The sequence below is a fragment of the Eptesicus fuscus genome, chromosome 1 (genome assembly GCF_027574615.1).
Source record: "Eptesicus fuscus isolate TK198812 chromosome 1, DD_ASM_mEF_20220401, whole genome shotgun sequence".
Taxonomy (NCBI): domain Eukaryota; kingdom Metazoa; phylum Chordata; class Mammalia; order Chiroptera; family Vespertilionidae; genus Eptesicus; species Eptesicus fuscus.
The window spans coordinates 90,919,162-90,945,658 of NC_072473.1; the positions used below are offsets into that span (position 1 = coordinate 90,919,162).

The 26,497-nt window shown below is 40.5% G+C and overlaps 2 protein-coding genes across 3 annotated transcripts in view; one reads left to right on the top strand and one right to left on the bottom strand.

Annotated features, from left to right (window-relative positions):
- STEEP1 (STING1 ER exit protein 1) overlaps nucleotides 1-8,650 on the bottom strand; it is a 29,899-nt gene extending 21,249 nt beyond the window's left edge. Inside the window, exons 1-2 of the mRNA XM_008156840.3 lie at nucleotides 8,462-8,650; nucleotides 3,597-3,714 (exon numbers count right to left, since the gene is read on the bottom strand). Of these exons, the coding sequence (XP_008155062.1) occupies nucleotides 3,597-3,714; nucleotides 8,462-8,585 (242 nt within the window). The 5' untranslated portion in view covers nucleotides 8,586-8,650. The remainder of the gene's footprint in view (nucleotides 1-3,596; nucleotides 3,715-8,461) is intronic.
- An 8,788-nt stretch (nucleotides 8,651-17,438) lies between these two features.
- On the top strand, nucleotides 17,439-25,865 carry UBE2A (ubiquitin conjugating enzyme E2 A). 2 transcript variants are annotated; one of them, XM_008156842.3, is made up of 6 exons: nucleotides 17,439-17,677; nucleotides 17,824-17,904; nucleotides 18,321-18,346; nucleotides 23,435-23,524; nucleotides 24,937-25,025; nucleotides 25,219-25,865. In XM_008156842.3, the coding sequence occupies exons 1-6, from the start codon at nucleotides 17,634-17,636 to the stop codon at nucleotides 25,345-25,347; spliced, it is 459 nt and encodes a 152-aa protein (XP_008155064.1). In that variant the 5' UTR covers nucleotides 17,439-17,633; the 3' UTR covers nucleotides 25,348-25,865. The 2 variants fall into 2 exon arrangements, with proteins under 2 accessions (XP_008155064.1, XP_008155065.1); XM_008156843.3 differs by lacking the exon at nucleotides 23,435-23,524.
- The last annotated feature ends 632 nt before the right edge of the window (nucleotides 25,866-26,497 follow it).

Sequence of the window (26,497 nt, forward strand, 5' to 3'; positions counted from 1 at the left end):
TGCACTTGATTAGAGCAGGAACAATATCAACCAAGGGGGAAATATACCATGCCTTGTTGGTAAACTCTGAAAACTGTGGCCCAACAGTCACTTGGCCAGAGGCCACAAGCCTGAGCAGCACCCAACACTAAGGCTGGGACTGAAGCTGGCTCACTTCCAGGATCAGGCTGATTGCATTCCAAGGTTTCTACTTCAGCCTAGAGCCATGCAGTTTTCTGGCACAGAACTGAGGGTATCTGCCTTATAATGTCACAGAGTCTGTGGCCTAGTTGTGTTATTGGATTACTTTCTGAATTAACTGAATAATAGAAATTCTTTTCACATATATAATACTACTATATAGTAATATATAATTATAATATACTAGAGGCCCGTTGCACGAGATTCATGCAATAGGCCTTCCTTCCCTTGGCTGCTGGCACCAGTTTTCCTCGGGCACCTGGGAACCAAGCCTTAGCTCTGGCCACAGCCTTCAGTCTTTGCTCTGGCCAGAGCGCTGCTCCTGTAGCTCCCTCCGCCCCCACCCCCCCTCATAGCAGGCGTCCCACCCCACCCGGCTGCTCCGTGCCTGCATGCATGCTGCCCAGAGGCTCGGAGCAGCTGGGGGGTGGGGCCGCTGCCATCTTTGTTGGGTTAATTTGCATATACTCACTCCTGATTGGCTGGTGGGTGGTGTGAAGTGATGGTCAATTTGCATATTTCTCTTTTATTAGTGTAGAATATGTTATATATGTAATGTTATATAAATATATAATTAATAATTTATTCATCCTTAAGATAGTTAATAATTTTCAAAATCAGAAACCTAAATAAAGATTAATGGAGGGAGAAAAAGCACAAGAGAATGGATTAGCTTTAGATAGGGCATGTTACTTACTAGTACAAACCTTTCTATGTACCATATGAAGTGTTTCCCCAATATTTCCTGGAGGGCCTCCCTTTATGACTATCATAAGTTTTATTATAATTTATGCCCCGGTTGTATCTTAAATATGACCAAAATTTTCTTCAACTGCACAGTTCTGGAAACCCAGTTGTCACAGTGGTGCTTGATGCTTGATTTGCTACTGAATGTCACCTAGCAGTGGTTGCTAACTTTTTTCATTAATGCGGGCTGATAATAGTTTGGTTTCTTAAATAAACATAGCTAGATGCCAGCCTGTAGTTTTTTCTAGTTCAACACTAGAACTTAACCTTTTGCACTCAGATGTCGAGTGTGACTCAACATGGTTAGCATTAGAATAAAGGAATCGAGAAAAAAGCAAGCGAGTGCAAAGGGTTAAGCTCCATAAGGGCAGGGTTCTTTGCTTGTTTATTGGTTGTACTGGGTTGAATAATGCCCCTTAAAAAGTAATGTTCTTCACCTGGCTGGCGTAGTTCAGTGGTTGAGTGTCGACCTATGAACCAGGAGGTCACAGTTCAATTCCCGGTCCAGGTTTCAGGCTCCAACCTCAGTGGGAGGTGTGCAAGAGGCAGCCGATCAATGATTCTCTCTCATCATTGATGTTTCTATCTCTCTCCCCGTCTCCCTTCCTTTCTGAAATAAATTTAAAAATATATATTTTTAAAAAGTAATGTTCTTCCAGAAACCTCAAAATGTGGCCTTATTTGAAAAGAGGGTTGTTGCAGATATAATTAGTTAAGATGAGGTCATGTATGAGTAGAATGTGCCCTTAATCCAATGTGATTGGTGTCCTTATAAGAGAAGAAACATAGGGACAGAGGCACACACACACAAAAAGCCATATGATGATGCAGACAGATCTGAGAGTGATGCATTTACAAGCCAAGAAATGAGAAGTATGGCTAGCAAACACTAGAAGCTAGGAAGGGACAAGGAAGGATCCTCCCCTAGAACCTTCTGAGAGAGCATGGCTCTGCTGACACCTTAATTTTAGACTTCTAGCCTCCAGAACTGTGAGAAAATTCATTTCTGTGGTTTTAAGCTATCCAGTTTAGCACATTAATACACTAGGATATCCCGGGTTTCTAGGTCAGCACATGGCACATGGTAGGAGATCAATAAATGAAATATTTGCTGAATGAAATGATGGATTTTTTATTTCCCTAGGATTGACCTCTCAGTGGCATCGGGCACTTGTTGATGACTACCCTCCTTCCCCACACACACTTCTTGAAACTCTGTCCTTTCCTGTTTTCCACATCATCAGGTTCTTCTGGCTATGTTCCAATTATGATGTCTGCTTTTTAAATGTCCATGTTTCCTCGGATTGCATCTCCAGTCCTCTCTTCTTCCTGCTCCACAACCTTTCTATGTAATTTTATCCCTTCCCAAGTTTCAATTCCCCATATATATCAAGGACTTCCAAACTTAAAACAGATCTAACCATGTCACTGCTCTGCTTAAAAAAGGAGATGGTGTTCAGCCAGCATGGCTCAGTGATTGAGAGTTGACCTATGAACCAGGAGGTCACAGTTTGATTCCCGGTCAGGGCACATGCCCGGGTTACAGGCTCGGTCCCCCGTAGAGGGTGTGCAGGAGGCAACCAATCAATGATTCTCTCTCATCATTGTTGCTTCTATCTCTCTCTCTCTCTCTCTCCCTACCTCTCTGAAATCAATACAAATATATATATATTTAATAAAATAAATAAAAGATAAAAAAGGAGATGGGCCGAAACCGGTTTGGCTCAGTGAATAGAGCGTCGGCCTGTGGACTCAAGGGTCCCAGGTTCGATTCCGGTCAAGGGCATGTATCTTGGTTGCGGGCACATTCCCAGTAGGGGGTGTGCAAGAGGCAGCTGATCGATGTTTCTTTCTCATTGATGTTTCTAGCTCTCTATCCCTCTCTCTTCCTCTCTCTAAAAAAAAAAAAAAAAATCAATAAAATTTATTTAAAAAAAAGAAAAAGGAGATGGTTATTGCCTGAAGATAAGATCCAAACTTGTCTGCTTCAGCATTTTATTGTTCTCACCCCAGGAGGCCTGAACCCCTTCTTCCTGTAGAGTGACCTGGGCTCTAGATACAAAGAACTACTCAGATTTCCCAAGCACACATATTTGATGCTTTTAATGCTTCCGTATTCCATCCATTTGAAATGTTCCTAATTTACCTCATTTACTTTGTAAAATCCTAGTTCAAGGCCAAACACAAATACCACCATCTATTTCTACCTTTCCTGACCACTGTTCAGGCAGGATGAGCCACTCCTATATGTTTTCCTGTAGCCTTTTGTTCATCATACCAGTATTTCATCATATCACAATAGGTAGCCTGTTTCCTCGCTGAGCCATGAGCTCTTTAATGGTTAGGATGGTACTTGATTAATCCTCATAGATGCAGTCCCTAGATCAATGCCTGCACATAGTATGCTCTAAGAGATTACAGGTTAAATGAATTCATTCTACTTGCAAAAAAAAATTACAGCTCTCAAATGGCAAAAGAATCACATCTCAGCACCATTTCAACAAAACACAATAGAGCTACTGCTGCATTAACAGAAATTAGAGATCTACCACAAACATCAATGTATTGGGCCCAAAAGACATGTTCAACGCTAGATGGAGTATTTCTAGTCCTCAGACTAGACCCCAACACAATAAGGACATCCTAGCTAGAGAACATCGACCTCTTACCTGCGAAGATACATAGTTTCCTCGTCTTCTGTGTTACAAAACTTGTGGGCATGTTTGGCAGCATCAATCACCCGGGACCTATCCCGGGGCCTCATAGGCAATTTCTCCAGCTGACAGTCTGAAGTAATGAAGAAAGATTTGGTCACTAGAGTCACTGGAAAATATCCCGAGGCAATCAGAAGTTTTCAGTGTACGTTTTACTTAATTACTATGCTTATAGAAGCCTATTATTGAATTTTTTTTTTAATATATTTTATTGATTTTTTACAGAGAGGAAGAGAGAGGGATAGAGAGTTAGAAACATCGATGAGAGAGATACATCGATCAGCTGCCTCCTGCACAACCCCCTACTGGGGATGTGCCCGCAACCAAGGTACATGCCCTTGACCGGAATCGAACCCGGGACCTTTTAGTCCGCAGGCTGACGCTCTATCCACTGAGCCAAACCGGTTTCGGCTATTATTGAATTTTCCAACTAAAAATTACTTGGTATCAGGACACCTGGATTTCAGTTCCAGTGCTGTTATTACCCTGGTGATCTTTGGCAGGTCACTTCTTTTTGGGGTCTTTTACTTTATTTGAAGGATGAATAGATTGTATTATCTCAAAAGTCTTTCCCAGCACTACAATTCAAGTTTTCTGATATTTCTGTGATTCAAGCGTCATGGTACAGTTGGTTTGTATTATAATGCATTAGAATCAGAAGAAATAATCAAGCATACTACAATGCCTATGAGGAAAGCATTGAGAAAAGTGGATAAGTGCTTAGAAAAGGATAGAGAGGGTAGGTGGTATGCTATATATAGTATGCAGATGACCCATCCCTGTTAGGAAAGTTTTAATACAAAAACACATGGTAAATAATGTACAGTTATAAAGCAGATGGGAAATTGATATATTGCCAACTAAGTACCTAAAGGATCACAGAGAAGTCAAGTGATCAGAGGGAATTGAGATTAACAGAGGAGGAGGAGAGGGCAGTTAGAGATCACCAGGTAGTTTGCACAATAGCTCGTTGCTATTCACATTGACCTGTTAAGAGTAGATATTTAGTATTCCTAGTTTAAAGATGAGGAATTTGAGCCTGGCCAGTGTTGCTCAGTGGTTGAGTGTTGACCTATGAACCAGGAGGTCATGATTCTATTCCCAGTCAGGGCACATGCCCGAGTTACAGGTTCGACCCCCAATAGGGACCGTGCGTGCAGGAGGCAGCCCATCTCTCTCATCACTAATGTTTCCATCTCTCTCCCTCTCCCTTCCTCTCTGAAATCAATAAAAATGTATTTAAAAAATAGAGATGAGGGACTTGAGGTTTAGAAAGGTAAGAGATATGTCACACATTTAATAAGAAGCAGAACAAAAATTCAGACCCAACTCTAGGTGATCAAAAGAGAATTCATTTATTCAATAAATATGTAAGGTTCCTCCATATACTCAGGCACAGTTCCAACACTGTGCTGGGGGTTCAGTAAAGAGCAAAGCAGACAAAGTGACTGACCTGATTAATTTAGTCTAGTGGAGGAGGCAGAAAATTTAAAAATAATAATTATATAATGTGATCTTGGAGAATGAGAAGTGCTAATAAAAAATTTAGGCAGAATATTAAGAGGAGGAACAGTGATCTCAGAAAGTGTTAAGTGCTACCAAGAAAAATCAGGCAGGGTAAGAGGACAGAGTGACAGGGGTGCTATTTTACATAAGGCAGCCAGAGAAAAGTTTTCTAAGAAAGTGACATTTTAGCAGAGACCTGAATAAAGTAAGGAAGCACTGAGGGAAGAGTGGTGGAGACAGACTAAATACCAATCCCAAAGTACCTGCCTGGGGGCAGGAACATTTTGACATGATGCAGAAACATCACTGTGGCTGGAGTGCAGTGAGCAAGGGGAAGAATGTTATGAGATGAAATCTGAGAGGTAGCTGTGGGTCTGATCGTGCATGGCCTTCGAATGGACTTTGGTTTTATTCTCGGTGTTACAGGGAAACACTGGTTTGAAACAGGACTCTGGCTGCTGTGTAGAAAATACACCAATGGGGACAAAGTAGAGAGCAAGAGGCTAATGCAGCAATCCAGGTGAGGGATGATGGTAGCTTGGACTTCAGTGGTAGAAATGGAGGTGATAAGAAGTAGTCATATTCTAGATAGCTTTTTAAGGAAGCACCTGCCAAATTTGTTGATGAACTGGATGGGTGTAAGGTTAAGAAAGGGACAATTGGGTTCTCTGCTCCTTCTGTTCATCAGACAGCGTGTCTTCCTGCACAGTGCCAGCCACAACCCTGAGATATGATGGTGGAGGTCAGAATGATCAGATTTAGCCGTATTGGGTACCTGGTCACAAGGGCTGTTTTTAACTCTGGCAAAGTGGACATTGTCACCATCAATGACATCTTCATTGACCTCAACTACATGGTCTATATGCTCCTAATTCTATTCATGGCAAGTTCAAAGGCACAGTCAAGGCTGAGAATGGGAAGCTTGTCATCAATGGGAAGTCCCTGTCCATCTTCTAGGGGCAAGATGCTGCCAACATCAAAAGGGGTGATGCTAGGATCGGTGCCCTCTTCTCTTTCTTCCACCCACTGCAGGGACACCCTTCCAGGTGCTCCGCTCAGAAATAAGAAGGTAACTTGCATCCTAATGGGCAACAGACACAGGCCTGCGGGTATGGAGACTGCCCCTGAGCCAGCGCCTTCTGCCTCATCTGATTTGAAGCAGGCTCAGGGAGAGTCTCCATAGCCGACCTCTAATGTGTCAGTTGTGGATCTGACCTGCCATCTAGAGAAAGCTGCCAAACATGATGATATCAAAAAGGTAGTGAAGCAGGCATCAGAGGGCCCCCTCAAGGGCATCATGGGCTACACTGAGGACCAGGTTGTCTGTCTCATGCGACTTTAATAGTGACACCCACTCCTCCATCTTCTATGCTGGCACTGCATTGCTCTCAATGACCACTTTGTCAAGCTTGTTTCCTGGTATGACAATGAATTTGGCTGCAGCAACAGAATGGTGGACCTTATGGTCCACATGGCCTCCAAGCAGTAAGAGCCCTCTGGACCACCAGCCCCAGTGAAAGGAAGAGAGGCCCCCAGCTGCTGGGGAGTCCTTGCCCCAAATCAATCCCCCAAAATATTTTTTTAAATATATTTTATTGATTTTTTACAGAGAGGAAAGGAGAGGGATAGAGAGTTAGAAACATCGATGAGAGAGAAACATCGATCAGCTGCCTCCTGCACACCTCCCACTGGGGATGTGCCCGCAACCAAGGCACGTGCCCCTGACTGGAATCGAACCCGGGACCCTTCAGTCCACAGGTCGACGCTCTATCCACTGAGCCAAACCAGTTTTGGCCAATCCCCCAAAATATTGAAAATCTCCTGATCTCCACAGTTTCTATCCCAGACCCCCTGAAGAAGGGGAGGGGCTTAGGGAGCCCTACCTTGTCATGCATCAATAAAGTTCACTGTACTCAGCCAAGAGTGAGAGAGAGAGAGAGAGAGAGAGAGTTCAAGAATGAGTCTGAGCCCTATCCAGGTGGCTCAGTTGGTTGGAACATTGTCCTGTACACTAAAAGGTTTCAGGTTTGATCCCCAGTCAGGGCATGTATGGGAGGCACCCGATCGATGGTTTTCTCTCTTTCTCTCTCTCCCTCCTCCCTCCCTTCTGCCCCTCCCCCCTTCTTCTCTCTCTCTCTAAAAATCAATGAAAATATATCCTCAGGTGAGGATTAAAAAAAAAAAGAGCCCCAGCCAATTTGGCTCAGTGGATAGAGTATCGACGTGCAGACTGAAGGTTCCCGGGTTCAATTCCGGTCAAGTGCACATACCTCGGCTGCAGGCTCAATCCCTGACCCTGGTCAGGGTACATGTGAGAGGCAACCAATCGAAGTGTCTCTCTCACGTGGATGTTTCTTTCTCTCTGTCTCTCCCCCTCCCTTCCACTCACTCTAAAAATCAATGGATGAGGTGAACAGTGAGGAGCATGGAGTAGGGCATCATGAAGTCAATGATATCTTTGAGAGGCTCTTTACACATCCAAATAGAGACATGGAATTGGCAGGTGGAGTTTGAGGAAAAATGCAGGTTAATGATGAACATTTGGGAGTCATAAGCGTATTCAAAGCTTGGGAATGGCTGAGATCACTTAAGGAGTGATTACAGATTGAGAACAGGTCAGGGGACTGAGCCCCAGGGCCTTGCAAGGCCAAAGTCTGAGACAGAAAAGGGAACCAGACACTCAGAAGAGGAAAAAAATCGAGATAGGAAGAAAATCAGGAGAGTGTAGAGTCTTGGGAGCAAATCAAGTGTTTCTAGAAGGATGGAGTGCTCCGATCTGTCAAATGCTGCTGAGATGGAAACTAAAATGACCGTTGACTGACCAGTAGAACTGGTAATATGTTCAGTTATTAAGTTTGACAAATATGGTTTAGATGGTGAGGTGGGAAGTGAGGTTGCAGAAACAGCCAATATAGGCAACTCATTTTAGAACTTTTGCTATTTTAAAAAAGCAAAGAAATGGGGTTATAGCTGGAGGAGAATGTTAGATCAAGGAAGGGTTCTATTTTCATTTCCTATAAGAGCTATTACTGCATCCGGAGGCGAAGTAAGAGGAGGGGAAGAAACAGTGTATCTTTTCTGAAGGAGTAATTAGTTTTCAGGGAGGTTTGGATGCAAAGGCAGAAGGTTAAAGAGAAAGCTGCATTCCGAGGCGGGGATGTGCAGGGAGGATTTTGATGCAGAGGGAAAGCCTACCAATCTTCAAATAGACTTGGCTCCCAGATCACAGCCAGAAGAAAAATCACACTTTAGAACCGTAAGTTTTGCTCCTTACAGAGCCTCCACCCCCCGCGCGCCAGTTCCCCACTACTCACCCAGCACCAGAACCATCTGGCCGCACAGACAGTAGTACACATGGAGGGGCTTCTCGCCATCGTCATATTCCTCCCGGTCCCGGGTGTCGGAGCAGACAACAGATCTGGACACAACTTTAGGCATACTTCAGAGAAACCGGCAAACGCAACGCCGAAAACAAGAGTCGCGCATAAATTACGTCAGAGACGCGCGCGTTGAGTCTTTCCCCTACAGTCCCGCTAATCACGTGTCAGTAGCAGTCATGTGAACTTCCGGGCTGTCTCATTAGGCTAAGATGCTGGGGGGGGCGGGGGGAGCGGGGAGTCGTCCAGAGTCGCCCAGAACCTCCGTTGCCTTGCCTGTTAGCTGGGACTGCTTTGCTTGGGATACCCTTAATATTATTTAAAGTATTTATATTTCTATACATGTATGTATGTGTATATGCATGTACATGTATATATAAAACGGACTATATTTACACAATATGCATAATACAGATTTTAGGTGTGTCTCTACGATTTTTTTCTTTCATTTTATTTTTTTTCATCTTTATTATAGAAAGAATTACATAGGTCCTCCTTTTCCGCCCATTAACCTCTTCCAGCTCGCTCCCGTCTGTGCCTCTATGATTTTAATGGCTATATTCAGGATTAGTACCTAACAAAGTAAAGACTTTTTAAAGCTGAGATGTAATTCACATAACATAAAATCACCCTTTTAAAATGTATAATTCAGTAGTTTTTAAATATATTCACAAAGTTGTACAACCACCACCACTAACTTCAGAAAATTTTCATCATCCCCAAAAGAAATCCTTTGTGGTTAGGATTTCACTCCCCACCTCTTTCCCAACCCCTGGCAATCCCTAATTTACCTTCTGACTCTATGGATTTGCCTCTTCTGGACATTTCATATGAATCAAATAATACAATATGTGGTAGTTGGTGACTGGCTTCTTTCACTTAATGTTTTCAAGGTCCATACATGTTGTAGTGTGGATTAGTAAAAAGTAGTAATGAATCAGTAAAAGGAACTTCATTCCTTTTTATAGCTACATAATATTTTCTTGTATGAATATAGTATATTTTGATTATTGATTCATCAGTTATGAATATTTGTGTGGTTTCTACTTTTTGGATATAATGACTAATGCTATATGAACATTGGTGTACAAAGTTTTTGTGAGGACATATGTTTTTTGTTCTCTTTGGTGTATAATTAGGAGTGGATTTGCTGGATCATATAGTAACTTGATGTTTAACTTCTGAGGAACTGCCAAGATTGTTTTCCAAAGTGCCTTTACCATTCCCATCAGGAATCCGAGGGAGGAGGGGCTTCTGATTTCTTCACGTCCTCACCAATGATTATTTTTGCCTGTCTTTTTTATCATGGCTATCCTGATGGGTGTGAAGTGGTATCTCATTGTGGTTTTGATTTCCCTTTCCCTGATGGCTAATGATGTTGAGTACCTTTTTACATGTATTGGTCACTTATTGAAGAAATGTATACTCAAATCTTTTGCCCATTTTTAATTGGGTTGTCATTTTATTGTTGAATTGTACGAATTGTTATATATTCTGGTTACTAGACCATAACCATATAAATGATTTGCAGCCCTACCTGGTTTGGCTCAGTGGATAGAGCGTCAGCCTGTGGACTGAAGGGTCCCAGGTTCCATTCTGGTCAAGGGCACATGCCGGGGTTGTGGGCTTGATCTCCAGTGGGGGGCGTGCAGGAGGCGGCCAATCAATAATTATCTCTCATCATTGATGTTTCCATCTCTCTCTCCCTCTCCCTTCCTCTCTGAAATCAATAAAAATATTTTTTTAAAAAATAAATAAATGATTTGCAAATAGAGGCATCTTAATGATCCTGTTTGCCACAGGTGTAAGTGAACACCTTCCACTCTTCCTTTTCCCCAACCCAGAAACTCTCCCAGAATGCTTTTTGCAGAGGACAGATCCTAGAGCCATCCAGAATAAGGATATTGAAACAGTTTACATTGAATAACTTCAATAATCAAAGTTCTGACACCAAAATGTGGATTTTTAACAGGGAACGTACTGAAGATAGCAGGAATTTATGACTAGAAAATTGACAGGTTGGCAGGAAGAAGTGTACTGTTCAAGATATTCAAGATGTAAACAAACCTGAGTTAAACAAAATATAAAAGAAATATCAATGCAAGTTTGAAAGAATCACAGTGTTTGCTCCTTGGTATTAGTCCAATGTCATCCCTATGATTCTATGTTATTTGGTATTTATTGATATTCTACTGTGTGTCAGGCACTGTGCTATATACTGGTTGTTTAGTAATCAATTACAAATAGTCTCACCCCCTCATGTGGCTTTTTTCGTGCAAGGGTGGCTAAACTTTTTTGTAAAGGGCTAGAGAGTAAATATTTTAGGCTTTGAGGGCCAAGAGGTAAAATCAAAAACATCACATAGGTACTTGTATAACAAGAGAGAGAACAAATTTCCACAAATGTTTTATTGATGAAATTAAAAATATAATAATTGAGTATAAATTTTTATAATACAGGTCCACTAATGATCAGACTGGCATTCTTTGATGGATGGGGATAACATTTCACTTACTTAGGGTTCAAAGTGAGTGTTCCCTGTCATCAAAATTACCTGCAATCTCAATACATCTTTAAAGGTTTTTAAATTGTTTCATATGACCAAATTGACATTTTTAAAAACCTCATTTTTACCTTGTAATAAAGTTTATAAATTGATTTCTCAAAAGAGTCAACAAGCTGTATGCACCTGTTAATAAAGGTATTAAATACTTTAAAAAAACATTTGCAAATATTCATCTGTTAATGCTTATCTGTAATGAGAGTTTGTGTATTTCATCTTGGAACAAAAATAAGTACTATCAAATACTGATATCCATCCACAAGCAATTGATTTTAATTGATCATATTCATCTCTTAGAAGGCATTTTGAGAATTCAATTAGATTCTTCTTTTAATATTTGCCTTTTAGCATGTCATTACATTGCAGAGTAATCACCTCCAATTGAAATTTAGGTGGAAGCTCCTCAAATGAACAGATTAATTTTAAAATATAGAAATTTCCTTTGCACTTTGCATCAAGGTTCGAAAAATGCCACTGGAACTGTAATTTGAGCTCAGAAAATATAACCACTGCAAATTTGTGTGGGAATACAAATCTTGATTTTTGTTTTAACTTTTTACAGCACAGGAAGTAATTAAAATAACTTGACATTACTTTTGATTCAAACAATGTTAGTAGTTGTCATTGAAATGAAGTATAATTTTACTGCAGTTTAATTTTCACATATAAGCAGTGGTTTGCCTTGTTATTTTAGGTTAAATTCATTAAGTAACATTATCAAGTATAGAGTAAAAGCTAATTTCAAAAAACATTCAGTATTCAATAACAGTGGTTGAGGGTGAATCTTCTCATCCAGAAAATGTTCAATCTCAGCCCTGAGCTTTTAAATAACTTTTTATAAAACCACTGCTAGGCTAATAAACTGCAGTTAGTAGGGCAAGTCAGAATATTCAGCTTCTATTTCTGACAAAAAAAAAATTCATGAAACTGTCAATGGTTTAGTTCATGAGAGTGAATGAAGTACGTTGTTGACACTAAGGGTTGAATAACACAAGAGAGATCCAAATATTTTCCTGCAAAGTACCTGCTGTTTAATAATGAAATGAATAATCATGGGATTTAAACAACTTACATTTTCTCAAGCTTTGTTCATTTGTCCAACTAAGCTGTTTTCTGCTCTGTACATATTTGTAATGCACATTAGCAGATTCTACTTCAGGTTGTATTGAATCAGGGTTTTCTTGATTTCTTTGGAAATATTCTCATTGGTAGTTGTTCCACACAGAGTACCCATACAGGTCAATCCTTACATCACTTTAAACTCAGCATTGGCTTTTGAGTAAACAACTGAACAGTATTGGAAACATCTGTGAACTCATCAAGAGTCAAGGAAAACCACTTGAAATTATTCGCCCTGTTTATTTATTTATATTAATTTGAGGGGGGAGAAGGAGAGAGAGAGGGGAGGGAGAGGGAGGGAGAGAGATTTCTTGTTCCACTAATTTATGAATTCATTGGTTGAGTTTTGTATGTGCTCTGACTGTGGATCGAACCCACAAACTTGGTATATCAGGACGACGCTCTAACCAACTAAGCTAAGCATCCAGGGCTGCCCTGTTTTTGTTTTTGTTTTTTGTTTTTGTTTTGTGTGTGTGTGTGTGTGTGTGTGTGTTTAATGACTATTGATGTTGCTTCCAATGTCCTTCAGTATTTGAGCCACTGTTCTTGTTGAAAGGTTAATAGTCTTTAAAAGGTTTTTTTTCCCTGGACACATTTCTTTGGCTTCTGCAATCAAACACAATTTAATTAACTGATAATCAGTAAATGGCCTGCCTTTCTTGGCTAACAAATGAGCCATTCAGAAACTCACTTTGGCCGAAGCCACATTTTCATCTTTTATTTTTGTGAAGAATTCTGCTATGATAACATGTTCCATTTTAAACTTTCTAATTTTTCTATCCATTGCTTTCCTGTGAACTGGGAACATTGCAATGAGTGCTTAGTTTGATAATGTTCATGTATATTATATTCTTTTAGCAACACTACAGTATCACTGTGTAATAAACACAGTGATTTGACATCTAATAGATAACCAAGTAGTCTACACTTAAAAGGCTGATATGCAGCCCAGCAGTGTGGCTCAGTGGTTGAGTGTCAACTTATGAACCAGGAGGTCACAGTTGGCTTCCAGGTCAGGGCACATGCAGGCTCAATCCCCAGTAGGGGGTATACATGAAACAGCTGATCAATGATTCTCTCCCATCATTGATGTTTCTATCTCTCCCTTCCTCTCTGAAATCAATAAAAAATATTTTTAAAGCATGATATTAAAAATCCACTTTTATTTTCTTGTTTTGACATGATAAGTATGCACTTTTAATTTTTAAAATGCCACAATATGGTGACATTTCTTCAAGATGTAGAGGTGATATGAACCAGGAAGTTACGGTTCTATTCCCAGTCAGGGCACATGCCCAGGTTATGGGCTCGATCCCCAGTAGGAGGTGTGCAGGAGTCAGCCAATCAATGATTCTCTCTCATCATTGATGTTTCTATATCTCTCCTCCTCTCCCTTCCCATCTGAAATCAATAAAAACATACTTTTAAAAAGATACAGAGGTGATATTTCACTAAGTTTCAGTTTTTCTTTCTCTTCTCCTTTCTCCCCTCCCCTCCCCTCCTCTCCCCCCTCTATCTCTCTTTCTCTTTCACTCTGCTCTCTCTCCCTTTCTCTCTCTATGTCCTGGGGGCTATAAATGAACAGCATACTGCTATGTTTTTTAAAATATGTTTTTATTTTATTTTTTAGAGAGAGAGAGAAACATTGATGTAAGAGAGAAACACTGATCAGCTGCCTCCTGCATGCCTCCTGCTGGAGACAGAGCCCAAAACCCAGGCATGTGCCCTGACCGGGAATCAAACCCTGTGACCTTTTGGTGCACAGGAAGACACTTAACCATACTACTACTTTTATTGCCCAAAGCTACACTGTGACAACTTGTTTCCTATGTGATTGTCTTGACTTGTTTTCTGAGATTATTAGAGCCAAGAAAGACCTTTTGTTTTATTTTCTGTTGCTTCTTGGTTGCCGTTTGTACTACATTTAATCAACAGAAGTGATACTAAAGTTGCTTGCCTTCACTGGCTAATAGAAATACAAACTCACAGCCTCATAGGCAGGAAATGATCAGTTATCCAGTCTCTCTTTCCAACCCAAAATAGTTCAGGAAAATCACAATCCACTCTGCATTTTGAAAGCTGCATGAATGAACTTTTACAATCTCCCTAGTCATATACTCCTATATTTCACAGTCCTACTTTTAGGAAAATTCTCAAATCTTTGCCTATAGACAATTTTTTATGTTCCCTGAAGCTGCATTGCTAACACACTTTCAACTGAAAAGGACTTCGTTTCTTTTAAAAAGATAGATGATAGATAGATAGATAGATAGATAGATAGATAGATAGATAGATAGATAGATAGATTTCAGAGAGGAAGAGAGAGAGAGAGAGAGAGAGACAGAGAGAGAGAGAGAGAGAATCATTGATTGGCTGCCTCCTGTACACGCCCAACTGGGGATTGAGTCTGAAACCAGGCCATATGCTCTGAATAAGAAACGAACCATGACCTCCTGGTTCATAGTTGACGCTCAACCAAAGAGCCACGCTGGCCAGGTCAGAGCATGGGTTTTAGCCTCATGTCCTTGTTGGTGCTGGCGCCCTCCTGGAAACTGTGTGAGTTCTTCTCTTCCAAGTCCTGCTTTCATCTCTTTTGAAACAAAGTTGATATAGATCCTTTCCAGGAAGCTTGTTCTAACCAGACCAAACCAATGAGTCACCTGCTGGATTCACATGCTTCTGCTATGTATCTTACTGCTGCTTTTGTAGGCAGAATTCTCCAATGCCACCCCCTCCCTCAAGATTCCTGGCTATTGATGTACACACACCTTCTTTCAGTTATTCAATCAGACACTAATTTAGGTTCTGCTGTGAGGGAATTTTGCAGATGTAATTAAGGCTCCAAGTCAGATGATTTTTTAAAAATATTTTTTTATTGACTTCAGAGAGGAAGGGAGAGAGAGAGAGAGAATCACTGATCGGCTGCCTCCTGCACACCCCACACTGGGGATTGAGCCCACGACCGGGTCCTGACCAGGATCGAACCATGACCTCCTGCTCAACCAAAAAGCCCTGCCGTCTGGGCCCAAGTCAGATGATTTTAAGAGAGGAGATTATCTGAGGTGAGCCTGTCCTAATCAGATAAACCTTTAAAGTGAACTGGGCTCTTTGTGAAGAAAGACATTCAGAGTGTGAGAGGGATTTGATGAGAGAAAAATTCTCTGTTGCTGACTGAAGATAGAATAGGCCACATGGCAAGCAATGTGGGAGACCTCTAAGAGCTGAAAATGGTCCCTGGCTAGCAGGCAGTGAGAAAATGGGGAGTTTAGTCTTAAAAGAACACAGAACTGAATTTGGCCAACAGTTTGTGGTAATTTGTTCAACAGCAGTAGAGAATGAATGCATTTGCTTTTGTAGATCATGCTTTTGTTGATTTCATATGTCTTAGTCCATGTTTCTAGATGAGAGGAAAAGGTTTTTAAATTTTATTTTTGTCCCCCCTTCACACCACAGCCATAATGTGAAGTTACTGGGGAGACTTGCCTTAACTGATATTTTGGAGTTAATGGGAGATATAAATCCTTGGCATGAAGGTACCAGTTGTTAAGCAGCAACTACAATTACTACCATTCTCAAGTGTCTCCTACCTCCCATATTAGAAACAAATTTCTACACATCTGATATCTTGTGGACATCTTCATCTGTATGTCTCACCAGTCCCATGAACTCAGTAAATTCCCAAATTTCCTTTCCCAAAGCTGCCCCTCCCGCTCTATTTTCTAATTGTGTTCATGGCACCTTCAAACCTCCAGCTGCCTTTGAATTTACAACTCCAGCCATTGCTGACTCCTTCCTCTGTCTATTCTCCACGACCCAGTCACTCTGTTGCCAAGTCCTCTCCATTCTTCCCCTCCTTTCCATTTTTATTGTCACTGCCTGGTTCAGTATCTCTCACCTAGAATACTTCAGGAATCTCCTAGCTGCTTTCCTGGGACCAATCTCTGAATGGCACAGTTGTAATCATGTCTCTTCTCTGCTCACCCACCTTCCAAGAAATCCATTGGCTTGGCATTCAAAACTCTTCAGGACTTAACCCAGACCTACCTTCCTCATATTTTCAAAAACTCTTTTTAAAATAGTATTTTTATATTTATTGATTTGAGGGGGTAAGGAGAGAGAGAGAGAGAGAGAGAGAGAGAGAGAGAGAGAGAGAGAATGAGATTGATTTGTTATTCCACTTATTCATTGGTTGATACTTGTTATGTGCCCTGACTGGGGATCCAAATGGGCATCCTTGGCAGATATGGATGATGCTTTAACCAACTGAGCTACCGGGTCAGGGCCTCAAAAATTCTTAAATGAGTATTTTGCCAACCTTTTAAGTTATTTGGGGTTAACCTTTAAAAATCATTCTTTAAAACTATTATTGCTTTTGCAGGTCCGCATTCCAACTCTGACTCTTCCCTGAAATCTGCAGCTTCTTCCAGTTACTTTTACTTCAGACCCACTGCACTTGCAGTTCTCTGTAGTCCATCATTCTCAGACCTTGGATTTTTCTGAACATACAGCAGCCGTTTGGCTTGTTGAACTGCCAAGGGAAAATGTGGTTCCAGAACCAAATTGTGAGTGCCCAGAGTTAAAACCTCATTCTTGTCTTAAGCTCTCATTCCGCCCCCCCCCCCCCCCGCCCCAGGACACACACCACCATTTTATTCTGCTTGGGAGTGATCATCGGCCTAAATGTTGGGACTCAAATCGCTCACATTCATCCCACAGAAAAGGGACCCACAGGCCCTTTCATAGTCGAGGCCAATTTACTCTTTGGATTTTCAGTGATTTTAACGGGTCACCCAGTGTTCTGTGTCCGCAGAGGATGTGCGTGCATTGTTCCCGCTTTTTGAGAACCTTCTGGTTTGCCTCCGCCCACTCCTCCTCCTCTAGTTTGGGATTTTATCCTTGTTTCACCCCCCCCCCCCCCACCCCACCCCCAGTCACAGGGCGCACTTTAAGTGATCTGGTCTTTTTTAAAAAAAAAAAAAAAGACAAAAAAAGATAACCGAAAAAAAAGCTTCCCAGGATTCGTCTTAGACTTGACAAGTGGGGGTGCAGCCCATTCCAGGACCCAGTCCTTGGAACTGTAGGCTTCCCTTGGCCAGTTAGACTGCCTCAGCCCCGGGAGCTCTGGCCGGGCTTTAATGACCTAAGCAACTTTCCTTCCACGCCCCCCCCTCCCGTCTTGGTACGGCCCGTCCGGCGTTTGGCTTTCCATTCTCCCCCCCCCCTTCCTTCCAGGTTGGTTCAGCCCCTGTCTACTCCGGGGTGGTGCTTAGCCGGCGCCAGACCGACCCTCGACTTCGGAGGGGCAGTGCGGTGCCTCTGGGCGCTTCCTCCCCGGCGTCTTCGGCTTCTTCAGCCTCTTCGGCCTCCCTACCCTCGGCTGGGACCCGCGATCTCAGTGTATGCCCCAGACCTGACCCCGCTCGAGACATGTCTACCCCGGCTCGGCGGCGCCTCATGCGGGACTTCAAGAGGTAACCGGCGGGGACCGCGGCGGCCGCGGGCCGGCTACCGGACTCAGGGCGGGTCCCGAGGCGGGCCGGGGGTCCGGGGGGAGCCCTGGAGTAACCGGCAGCATCGCGGCTGCCCGGTAACGGGGCCCCTGTCGGTTTCTCTAAAGGTTACAGGAGGATCCTCCTGCCGGAGTCAGTGGGGCTCCGTCCGAGAACAACATAATGGTTTGGAACGCGGTCATTTTCGGGTGAGTCTGCTTTCCGGGCGTTGGCGAGAGATGGGGGATGCTAGGCGGCTCTTCCGGCCCTCAGGGACCGGCCCCTGGTGCAGGCAGAGTGGGAAAGGGACAGTGTTGGGGTCTGGCGGGGCCTAGGCGCCTCCCCGGAGCCTGTGCCTCGATTAGCTCGGTTCCCGCTGCCAGGGGAACCGTTTGGGGTTCTCAGGGGGGCGGGGCGGGGAGTGGTGGCGGTTTTGCGCGGCGGCCTGTACTCGGTTTCTGAGCCTGAAACAGCTATTTGTAGTGGCTTTCGACCCAGGAACCGGGGTTTTACCAGAGGGTGGTTAGCAATGCTTGGCAGAGCCTGGAATAGCCATCTCCTAAAATGAACCAGGGAGTAGGGGACCCCTTAAACAGGAACTGACATGTTTTTCTCTATATTTCAGGCCCGAAGGGACCCCATTTGAGGATGGTAAGAGAGTTTCTTTACACACACCTTTCAGGAGCCTGATCATCTGGGGAAAGGGTTCCTAGTCATCCTGGAAGTGCCTCCTACTTAGGAACCTGCTTCTCTCTAGCCTCTGCCTACTAAAGGCTTGAGTGGAATCCAATATGTGGCAGGTTGTTCTGTTGTCTGCTTGACTAGAATTGCACCTTTTTTTTCTTGCTTGCTTCTTTAAAAAAAAATCTGGGTAAGGCAATCACTTTTTTAAAGGAGCATCGTAGCACTGAGGGTAAAGACTTCTGAGGTCTGGGCTGTGATCTGCAAAATTCAGGCCCCCATCAAGATACTGAGTTAGTATCAACCCAAACACTTGCTGATAGATTCAGAGACCATCTGGTTAGCATTCTACCACAGGGCAGGAACTGTGTACAGCAGGTGCTTAATAATATGGTTCTCAGATGTTGAATGGATGCAAGCATCCCTTGCTCACAACGATCTAGTTTCTACAATCTGGCATTGAATGCCTGTCAGCTTCGCTGCTTGGTCTAAAATGGTTTTTAGTGGCCAGTTTGAATATAATACTGTTTGTTATTTTAAATGAGTTTTCAGAGATTTAGATTTGACTTTAAGAAATTACATGTATTCATTGCTTTTTAAAGATTTTTTTAAAACTTCCTATTTTGAGGTTAATATAGATTCATGTGCAGTTGTAATAAATAATAATACAGACTGTGTGTATCCTTTACACACTTCCCCACCCCATTCTTTGGTAACATCTTGACTGACTATATTACAATATCACAAATAGGAAATTGACAATGATATGGTTTTATGTGCACTCAATTGTGTGTGTGTAGTTATTTTTTTGAGAGTTTAATTCATTTAAAAGATGATTAAAAGTATTTGAACATCTTTAATATTGGAGGTATTTTTTTAAAGAAAAGGATCTGTTATTCTTAATGACTTATCTTCCTTTAGTTATGTAGCATTTTATTTATATATATATATATGCACATGATTCAGTTTGAAGGTAGGAACAAAAACGTTGTTGCAAGCTACTGAATACATACTTACATTGTCAAGTCGGACCACTCTTTGATGCTACCAGCCCACAAGGTAGGTCAATATCAACCAATTCTATAATTTGTCTCAAATACTCAGATTTCCCTAGGAGGCTGCAAACAGCCATCTAAGTACTTTTAGCTTCCTGTCTACCTTCATTCCATGGGTAAATATCACTGCTCTTCAGTCCTGCAATAAAAAGAAATGACAGCAGAAGAGAGGGGTCCTAAAGGCACACTACTTTGGTGCAATAAATCATTTGAACTGATCCATAGCAAGACTTAATTTTGCAGTATAGCATTGGTACTAGTTCTTCCTTACTTAAGCTTTATGTGCAGATTAACTTTGTATTTGCTTTAGCTTTAGCAGGCTTTGTTTTCATTGGCTTCTTTTTGTTCCCTCCCTATTTTACTGACTTCTTTATCCTGGGCACAGGTTTATTAATAGTACATCACTTTGCCAAGGGGTGACTACTTAAATATTTCAAGGGTGCTTCTCTTGTTTTAAGTGGTAACAATTGAAAAGGTACTTATGGAATCCATTATCTATCTGGACTTTCCCTCTTGACATTAATGACTCTGTTTTTGATGATGTGTATCTCCATGCTGGCATTACTGAAAGGAATTACTCAGGCTAAATGACAGTACTCTTTTCTGATTCATTCTGTTAAGCAGTCTGCTATCCAAGAATGCTTCCTCAGGTGTCTAGAACACTGACTGTGGCTGCAAATATATTTGACCATCTGTTACTACCCCTCATTTATGGTTAGGGAATTTACTGGAAAAGACTGATTAGGGACAAGTAGCATAGTTGATTTTGCCCTGTTTCCAATGTATTAATATAAATTAACAGCCCCAAAACTATTTTTGCTGCTTCCTTGTAAACCGTTTGTAATGGAAGTTTCTGGAACAGCCAGGGCCTAGTTAAAGAGATGAAATCTTAAGAAAAACAACTCTGATTTAATTTCACACATTTGAAGTAAGAGGACAATGTTTCCAAGAGCTTACATTACCAAACAAAGCACTGGGGGCAGGAGGGTTATGTATGCTGAATACAAAGGCTATGGAACAAAGCATTCTCCGGCACATATAAAATTTGTTAATAGACACAGTAAGATAGTAGTATTTGTTTTTCATAATGATGTATTCTTAAGAATTTGGGTGTTAGATTTTCCCCAAAAAATGAATCACTTAAAACCCACTGAGGATGTTTTTAAGCTAAATAAATCCTATGATAGAGTACTTGAGTGTTATCTTAAAAATTAGAATTTTCAATCATCAAAAAAAATGTTTTAAGTACATGTACTTTGCTTTATTTTTCTCTGTTTTATTTTATTTTATCCATCACCATTTATCTCCCCTATACCCTCTTCCATCTCTACCCACCCCCCCCCAACATAGACACTGTTGTCTATGTCCATCAGTTTTTACTTTGCTTTCCTTTCAGGGGTCACAATCTAATGGCCAGATGGCAGGAAATGTCTGCAGAGGTGTTTCTTTGGCCAACACAATGTTTTTAAACATTTGAATTTGTGAATATCTGTAGAACATACACTCTTGAACCATATCACTCCCTTATTGCCATACACTCAGTCATTTAACACATTTATATAATTTTCCTGGTTCCTATGTATAGATGGATTAATTGACACTTTCCTTAAAATGTTTTGGCCTCCTCAGGTTCTTGAGCAAAATCAGTACAGATCGTGTGCTATTTTGAGGCTTAAGTTTTCAGTGATTTTAAAGCCTAGCCTCCTAAATATTCAGAGATAAGCTCTAGCCTCAATTGCATAATATTCTGAGATTTTAAATTTCTTTGATATTTGTTTTGGACCTCAGAAATTGCATTAAGGGTTATACTAAAGAGGTGTTGGTTGTTTAATCTGGCTAGCAATATGAAATATACCTTCTTAAATATGTGCTTTGAATAAGATTTGGGTAAGTTCTAATTTATATTCAAGTAGACATAGCAGATTGTTTCACCTCTCAAGATATTAAATGAGCTGCTTTAAAAGACTTGACTCTTCTTTGGTAGCTAGGTAAGCACCTTGTTGAACTTCTAGGCAAATATTAGGCAGAAAGCTCAAGGGTTTTGAGAACCACCAACATAGGTACTCAACTTGCATTTAACTGAGTGTTTTATATAGATCAGAAATAAAGTACTTAATATTTGAATCCATTAATTGTATATTTCTTACTACAACTAAAGCTTGGATTTTAAGGTTTTGCCTCCTATAGCTGGGTATCAAGATGTGAAACTTTAGAATTATTAATATTTATAGAGCACTTATTTTGTGTCACTGTGCATATTTCCCTCATTTAAACTTCACAACAATGTTACGTGTTGGGTACTATTATTAACTCCATTTTACAGATGAGGAACTTGAGGTTTAGTCAAGTTGAGTGGCTTCCCCAAGGTTTCACAACTAGTCAGTAGCAAAGCTAGGATTTGAGCCTAGGTCTGTGTGACTTCAAAGTTCCACTTATGCCAGCCTTATGTGTTGTTTTACTACCTTTAGGTATTATATTTAATGGTGGTTTTAATTTAAAGTACCTGAGAGCTCCATCTGCTATGAAATCTGCCCAATTGTAGAGCAATTCCTAAATGATAAATCTCTTGCCTATAATTTTATCAGATTTCAGCATTGAGCCAAATGTTACACTCTAGATACATACAGTAGCTCAAAGTTTTGAACTCTCTTAAACACTGATTCCCACTTTTTCTTACATATTATAATATCAATAGTACTGAAAAGGAAGAATATGCTTTCTTCCTCAAAAAAGGAAAGATTTATGACCAGGTGGTGATTAAGGTGAAGTATGTTCTGAAGGATTATAGCATGTTTGTCCATTCCAAAATACTTTACCTTTTGTCCTTAGGGAGGTTTAACGATCATTTGGGTACTATTAATGGAAGCAAGAAGGAAATAAATTGCCTGCTCTGAAGGAAACAGTACCAAATTATACTCTTATCTGAAGTGTGATCTATTATATTAGAATAAATGATTTACTTAATATGCCAGAGTAATATAGTAGAATATGCATCACCTTATACCACATAGTAACTGATTTCACAAGTTTACTTGAAGAGATTTCAGTCTGGAAAAAAATAGTTGCCCAATTGTTTTCTTGAATTTATTAAACCAAATTAAAAATAATATTTTTAAAGGAAATAATCTCCCCAAATCACATCATCCTACAATTCTTGAATGAGATCTAGTTTATCCTTTACTTATAAGTCTATAATATAGTGTGCTTTAGGGCCTTCTGCTACCTTAGTTGACACATATTCAAGAAAAATAAATTCATCATTAGATAAATTTTCTGGAGACATGAACGTAATCAAATGCGATTTTTAAATTACTTCTGCCATTAATTCCCTCCATTAGTGTGAATGATTAAGTTGATTTTATAGTGAAGTACTTTGTGAGTCATACTTCAGGGTTTTGAGAGGGACTATGAAGTTTTTTTTTGGTTCACATTCAATTATATTTTCATTATAGAGTTGCTATTATATATGGAAAGGAACTAGTAAACACTTTTATGCCTATTCCCCTCTATTTTAAAAATAATTTGATTATTGATTTGTGTTTCTAGCATTGATTTTTGAACCTTTGTAATCCCATTCTCTCTAGTCTATTTAAAAATCTCTGGAGAGCTTATGATGGCAGCTGATTCAAATGGGCTTTTAAGATCTTCCAATTTTCTAAAGGAAGGCCACATTTTGGCTTTAGTTTCTTGTCATTTTAAGGCTGTCTTCAATATGCACAGTGGTTAAAGTTATCCTACAGGTAGTAATTTTTAGTTTAAGGGGGCTGTGTTTAAGTTTGGAGGAGAATAATGTCAAAACAAAAAACAAATCACCTTTGGGTGCTGGTTCTTAAAATATCTGTCCATTTTTAGAGCCAATTCCTGGAGATGTATCTCTTAGCCGGTCTCTATCTTGGCATTATTTCATTTAACAATTGGGAAAAAGTCACATAGCATTAAAAACAAAATACTTCTGAATGAAGTGATAACTATGTTTTCTTAAACCTGTCTTTTCCAACTACAGGAACATTTAAGCTTATAATAGAATTCACTGAGGAATATCCAAATAAACCACCTACGGTTAGATTTGTCTCTAAGATGTTTCATCCAAATGGCAAGTATCACTTTTAATACAGTATTTTAAACGACTGCACTGTTTATTAGGGAGGTGTTCCACATTCCTTTGGATTTGTCTGTGGTACCTGAATATTTAGGCATCCTGCTGTTTCCTGAAAACTGAACTTGTTCATGGTGTGCTATTGTGGTCTTCAGCTATAGTCCTAGACCTAAAGCAAGGAAGCTACTTGGCCTTTGCTTGGAGTCTGAGAGCCTCCTGATTTTGATGATCTTTGTGTCATTTACTTATTAATAAACAAAGGTAAGGATGCTTTTGAGGTTTCCTTTTAATGTTAGGCCAGATTGGGGTAGTCTTATGTTGTAATTTTTCACTAGTGTTTTTATTTTTAATATTGGGAGGGAGGGAGAGGGAGAGAGAGAGAAAAACATGAGGCCTGGCTGGCATGGCTCAGTGGTTGAACGTCGACCTATAAACCAGGAGGTCAGGATTGATTCCCAGTCAGGGCACATGCCGGGTTGCAGGCTTGATTCCCAGTGTGGGGTGTACAGGAGGCAGCCAATCAATGATTCTTTCTCATCGGTGTTTCTATCTTTCCCTCTTCCTTCCTTTCTGAAATCAATAAAAATGTGTTGTTTTTTTTTAAAGAAACTTTAATAATGAGAGAGAAGCATCGCTCGGCTGCCTCCTACATGCCCCACACTAGGGATGGAGCTCACAACCCATGGAGCTCACAACCCAGGCATATGCCCTGACAGGGAATTGAACCTTGACCTTCTGGTTCTTAGGTCAACTCTCAACCACCAAGCTACACCGGCTGGGCTCACTAGTGTTTAAGACAATAGTTTTCAACTTTGGTTACAGATCAGAATTACCTTGGAACATTTAAAAAATACAGATGCTCTAGCCCCAATCCAGACCTACTGAATATCAGATTCTGTGGTTGAGGGCCAGGTATACAGTATTATATTGGAAAAGCACCATTTTTTTTTCCTAGCAGTAAGCCTAGAACAGCTTGCCTTTTATTCAGGTTAATAAAAAGTATTTTCCAGGTTATCAAATATTATCTTCATGCCAATATGAAATCTTGTGAGCTATCTTTTGTTATTTCATATAGGAGGTATAGGTTACTCATTTGATGGGATGAATTTCTCACACGTCTCTGGATGGTTGGGGACCCTGTTAGAAAATGTTGATGATTTCCTGGATAATGGGGCACTCTTCAGAAGGAACACTATATCTTCCAGTTTTATACTGATTACATTTGACATTCTCCGATCCTGATTATTTCATTAGTCATGATTCTATTTTTAGGAGAATAACTGAGGAGTAGCTGAGAAAATCTTGTTAAACCTCAAAAACAAAATATTCTTGACTGTGTTTGTCTTGACTATGCTGTTAAAACTGTAATGGTTTTGTTATGTTTAACATACATATTTCTCTGCTCTTAGTCTATGCAGATGGTAGTATATGTCTGGACATACTTCAGAACCGCTGGAGTCCAACTTATGATGTGTCTTCCATTTTAACATCAATACAGGTGAATTTTTCCTTCATGTGACTAACTGGCCTTTTATGTGTTTATATTAGCAACTGAATTGTTTTGAAAGTCATAACTTAAGGTAAAAGGTTGGTCTTCAGACCTCAGCCACCAGAATGTGTATATTTGCCTATATACTAGCAAATATATATACTGCATCTAGGAACTGACCTTTTACATATTGTCTTTGTAGTCTCTATTGGATGAGCCCAATCCCAATAGTCCAGCAAACAGCCAGGCCGCTCAGCTGTATCAGGAGAACAAGCGGGAATATGAGAAACGTGTTTCTGCGATAGTAGAACAGAGCTGGCGTGATTGTTGACTTGGGTGCAGCAAATGAAGAGGCTGGGCAAATGAAAACTATATATTGATGTGTTTGTCACCTTCTTATTCCTCAGTGTCATCACATTTACTTCCATTAAAAGCAAAATAGTTATTCTGCTGTTTCCATCTTCCCTCGCCAAACTTTTCCTACCCCTTCTATCTTCTCATTGAACATCAAAAGCACCCCCTATGAGATCAAATGTACTGTACCTGGGTTACGTGCAAAAATTATTAATGCTTAATTCCTTTTCTGTTGTATCTCATCTCCAGCTGTGGGGCAGTATTTTGTTACCGTACTTTACACTAAGCTCTTTAAACGAATTGTTATACAAGTGGTGCTTCTGCATAGCTTGATAACCGGGATGTTATTTTTAACAAAATGATTTAAGTGTTTCATCCTGGCTGAGACACTTGTGTTGGACTTAGAAGTGAACATTTGGAATATGGCCTATTGAAAACAGGGAAACAGATCCATATAAACATCCATTTTGAGATGAAAGTTAAAAATGCATTATTTCTACGATCTAACCAATACGCATTACAAGGTGGTTTTTATTGGTAGGAAGGAGAGTGTTAAAGGACTCAGCCAAAGGAGTACAGTCACTGTAGTAACTGCCACATCCTCTCCTTGCAAGATATTCACTGGACACACCCATGCTAAGTTTCAGACTACAGTCGGCCTTCTGTATCTGCAGGTACCACATCCATGAATTCAACCAACCCCAGATCGAAAATATTCGGGGAGGGGGGAGTTTTGTTATCAATGATGTGTACTAGGTAGGTAAGCCTCTGATGGCTGTGTCTGTTCTGATGAATACTTTGGGACAACTGTACTGGAAGTCTTCTGGGTTTTACTTTTTAAAGAGGTGTGGGAGCAGAGGAATGGGAACATATTTTTAAGGTGGGGAAGGTTGGTGATCCTTTCATCTTTTTAAAGTAGTGCTACCTTAGATGAACAAATTTATAATCTCCCCTCATTGTTTAGAGTTTTACCCAATGAAAAGAGCATATCTGTGGCAAACTATTTTCCACACAAATCCTGAGTTAATGCTGCATGCTTTAGTTTCTTCTTTCCTTTCAGTATTATAAGAACCTTAAAGTCAATGTTTGCAATCTTTCTTTGGATATTTATACTTTTAAATAGTACC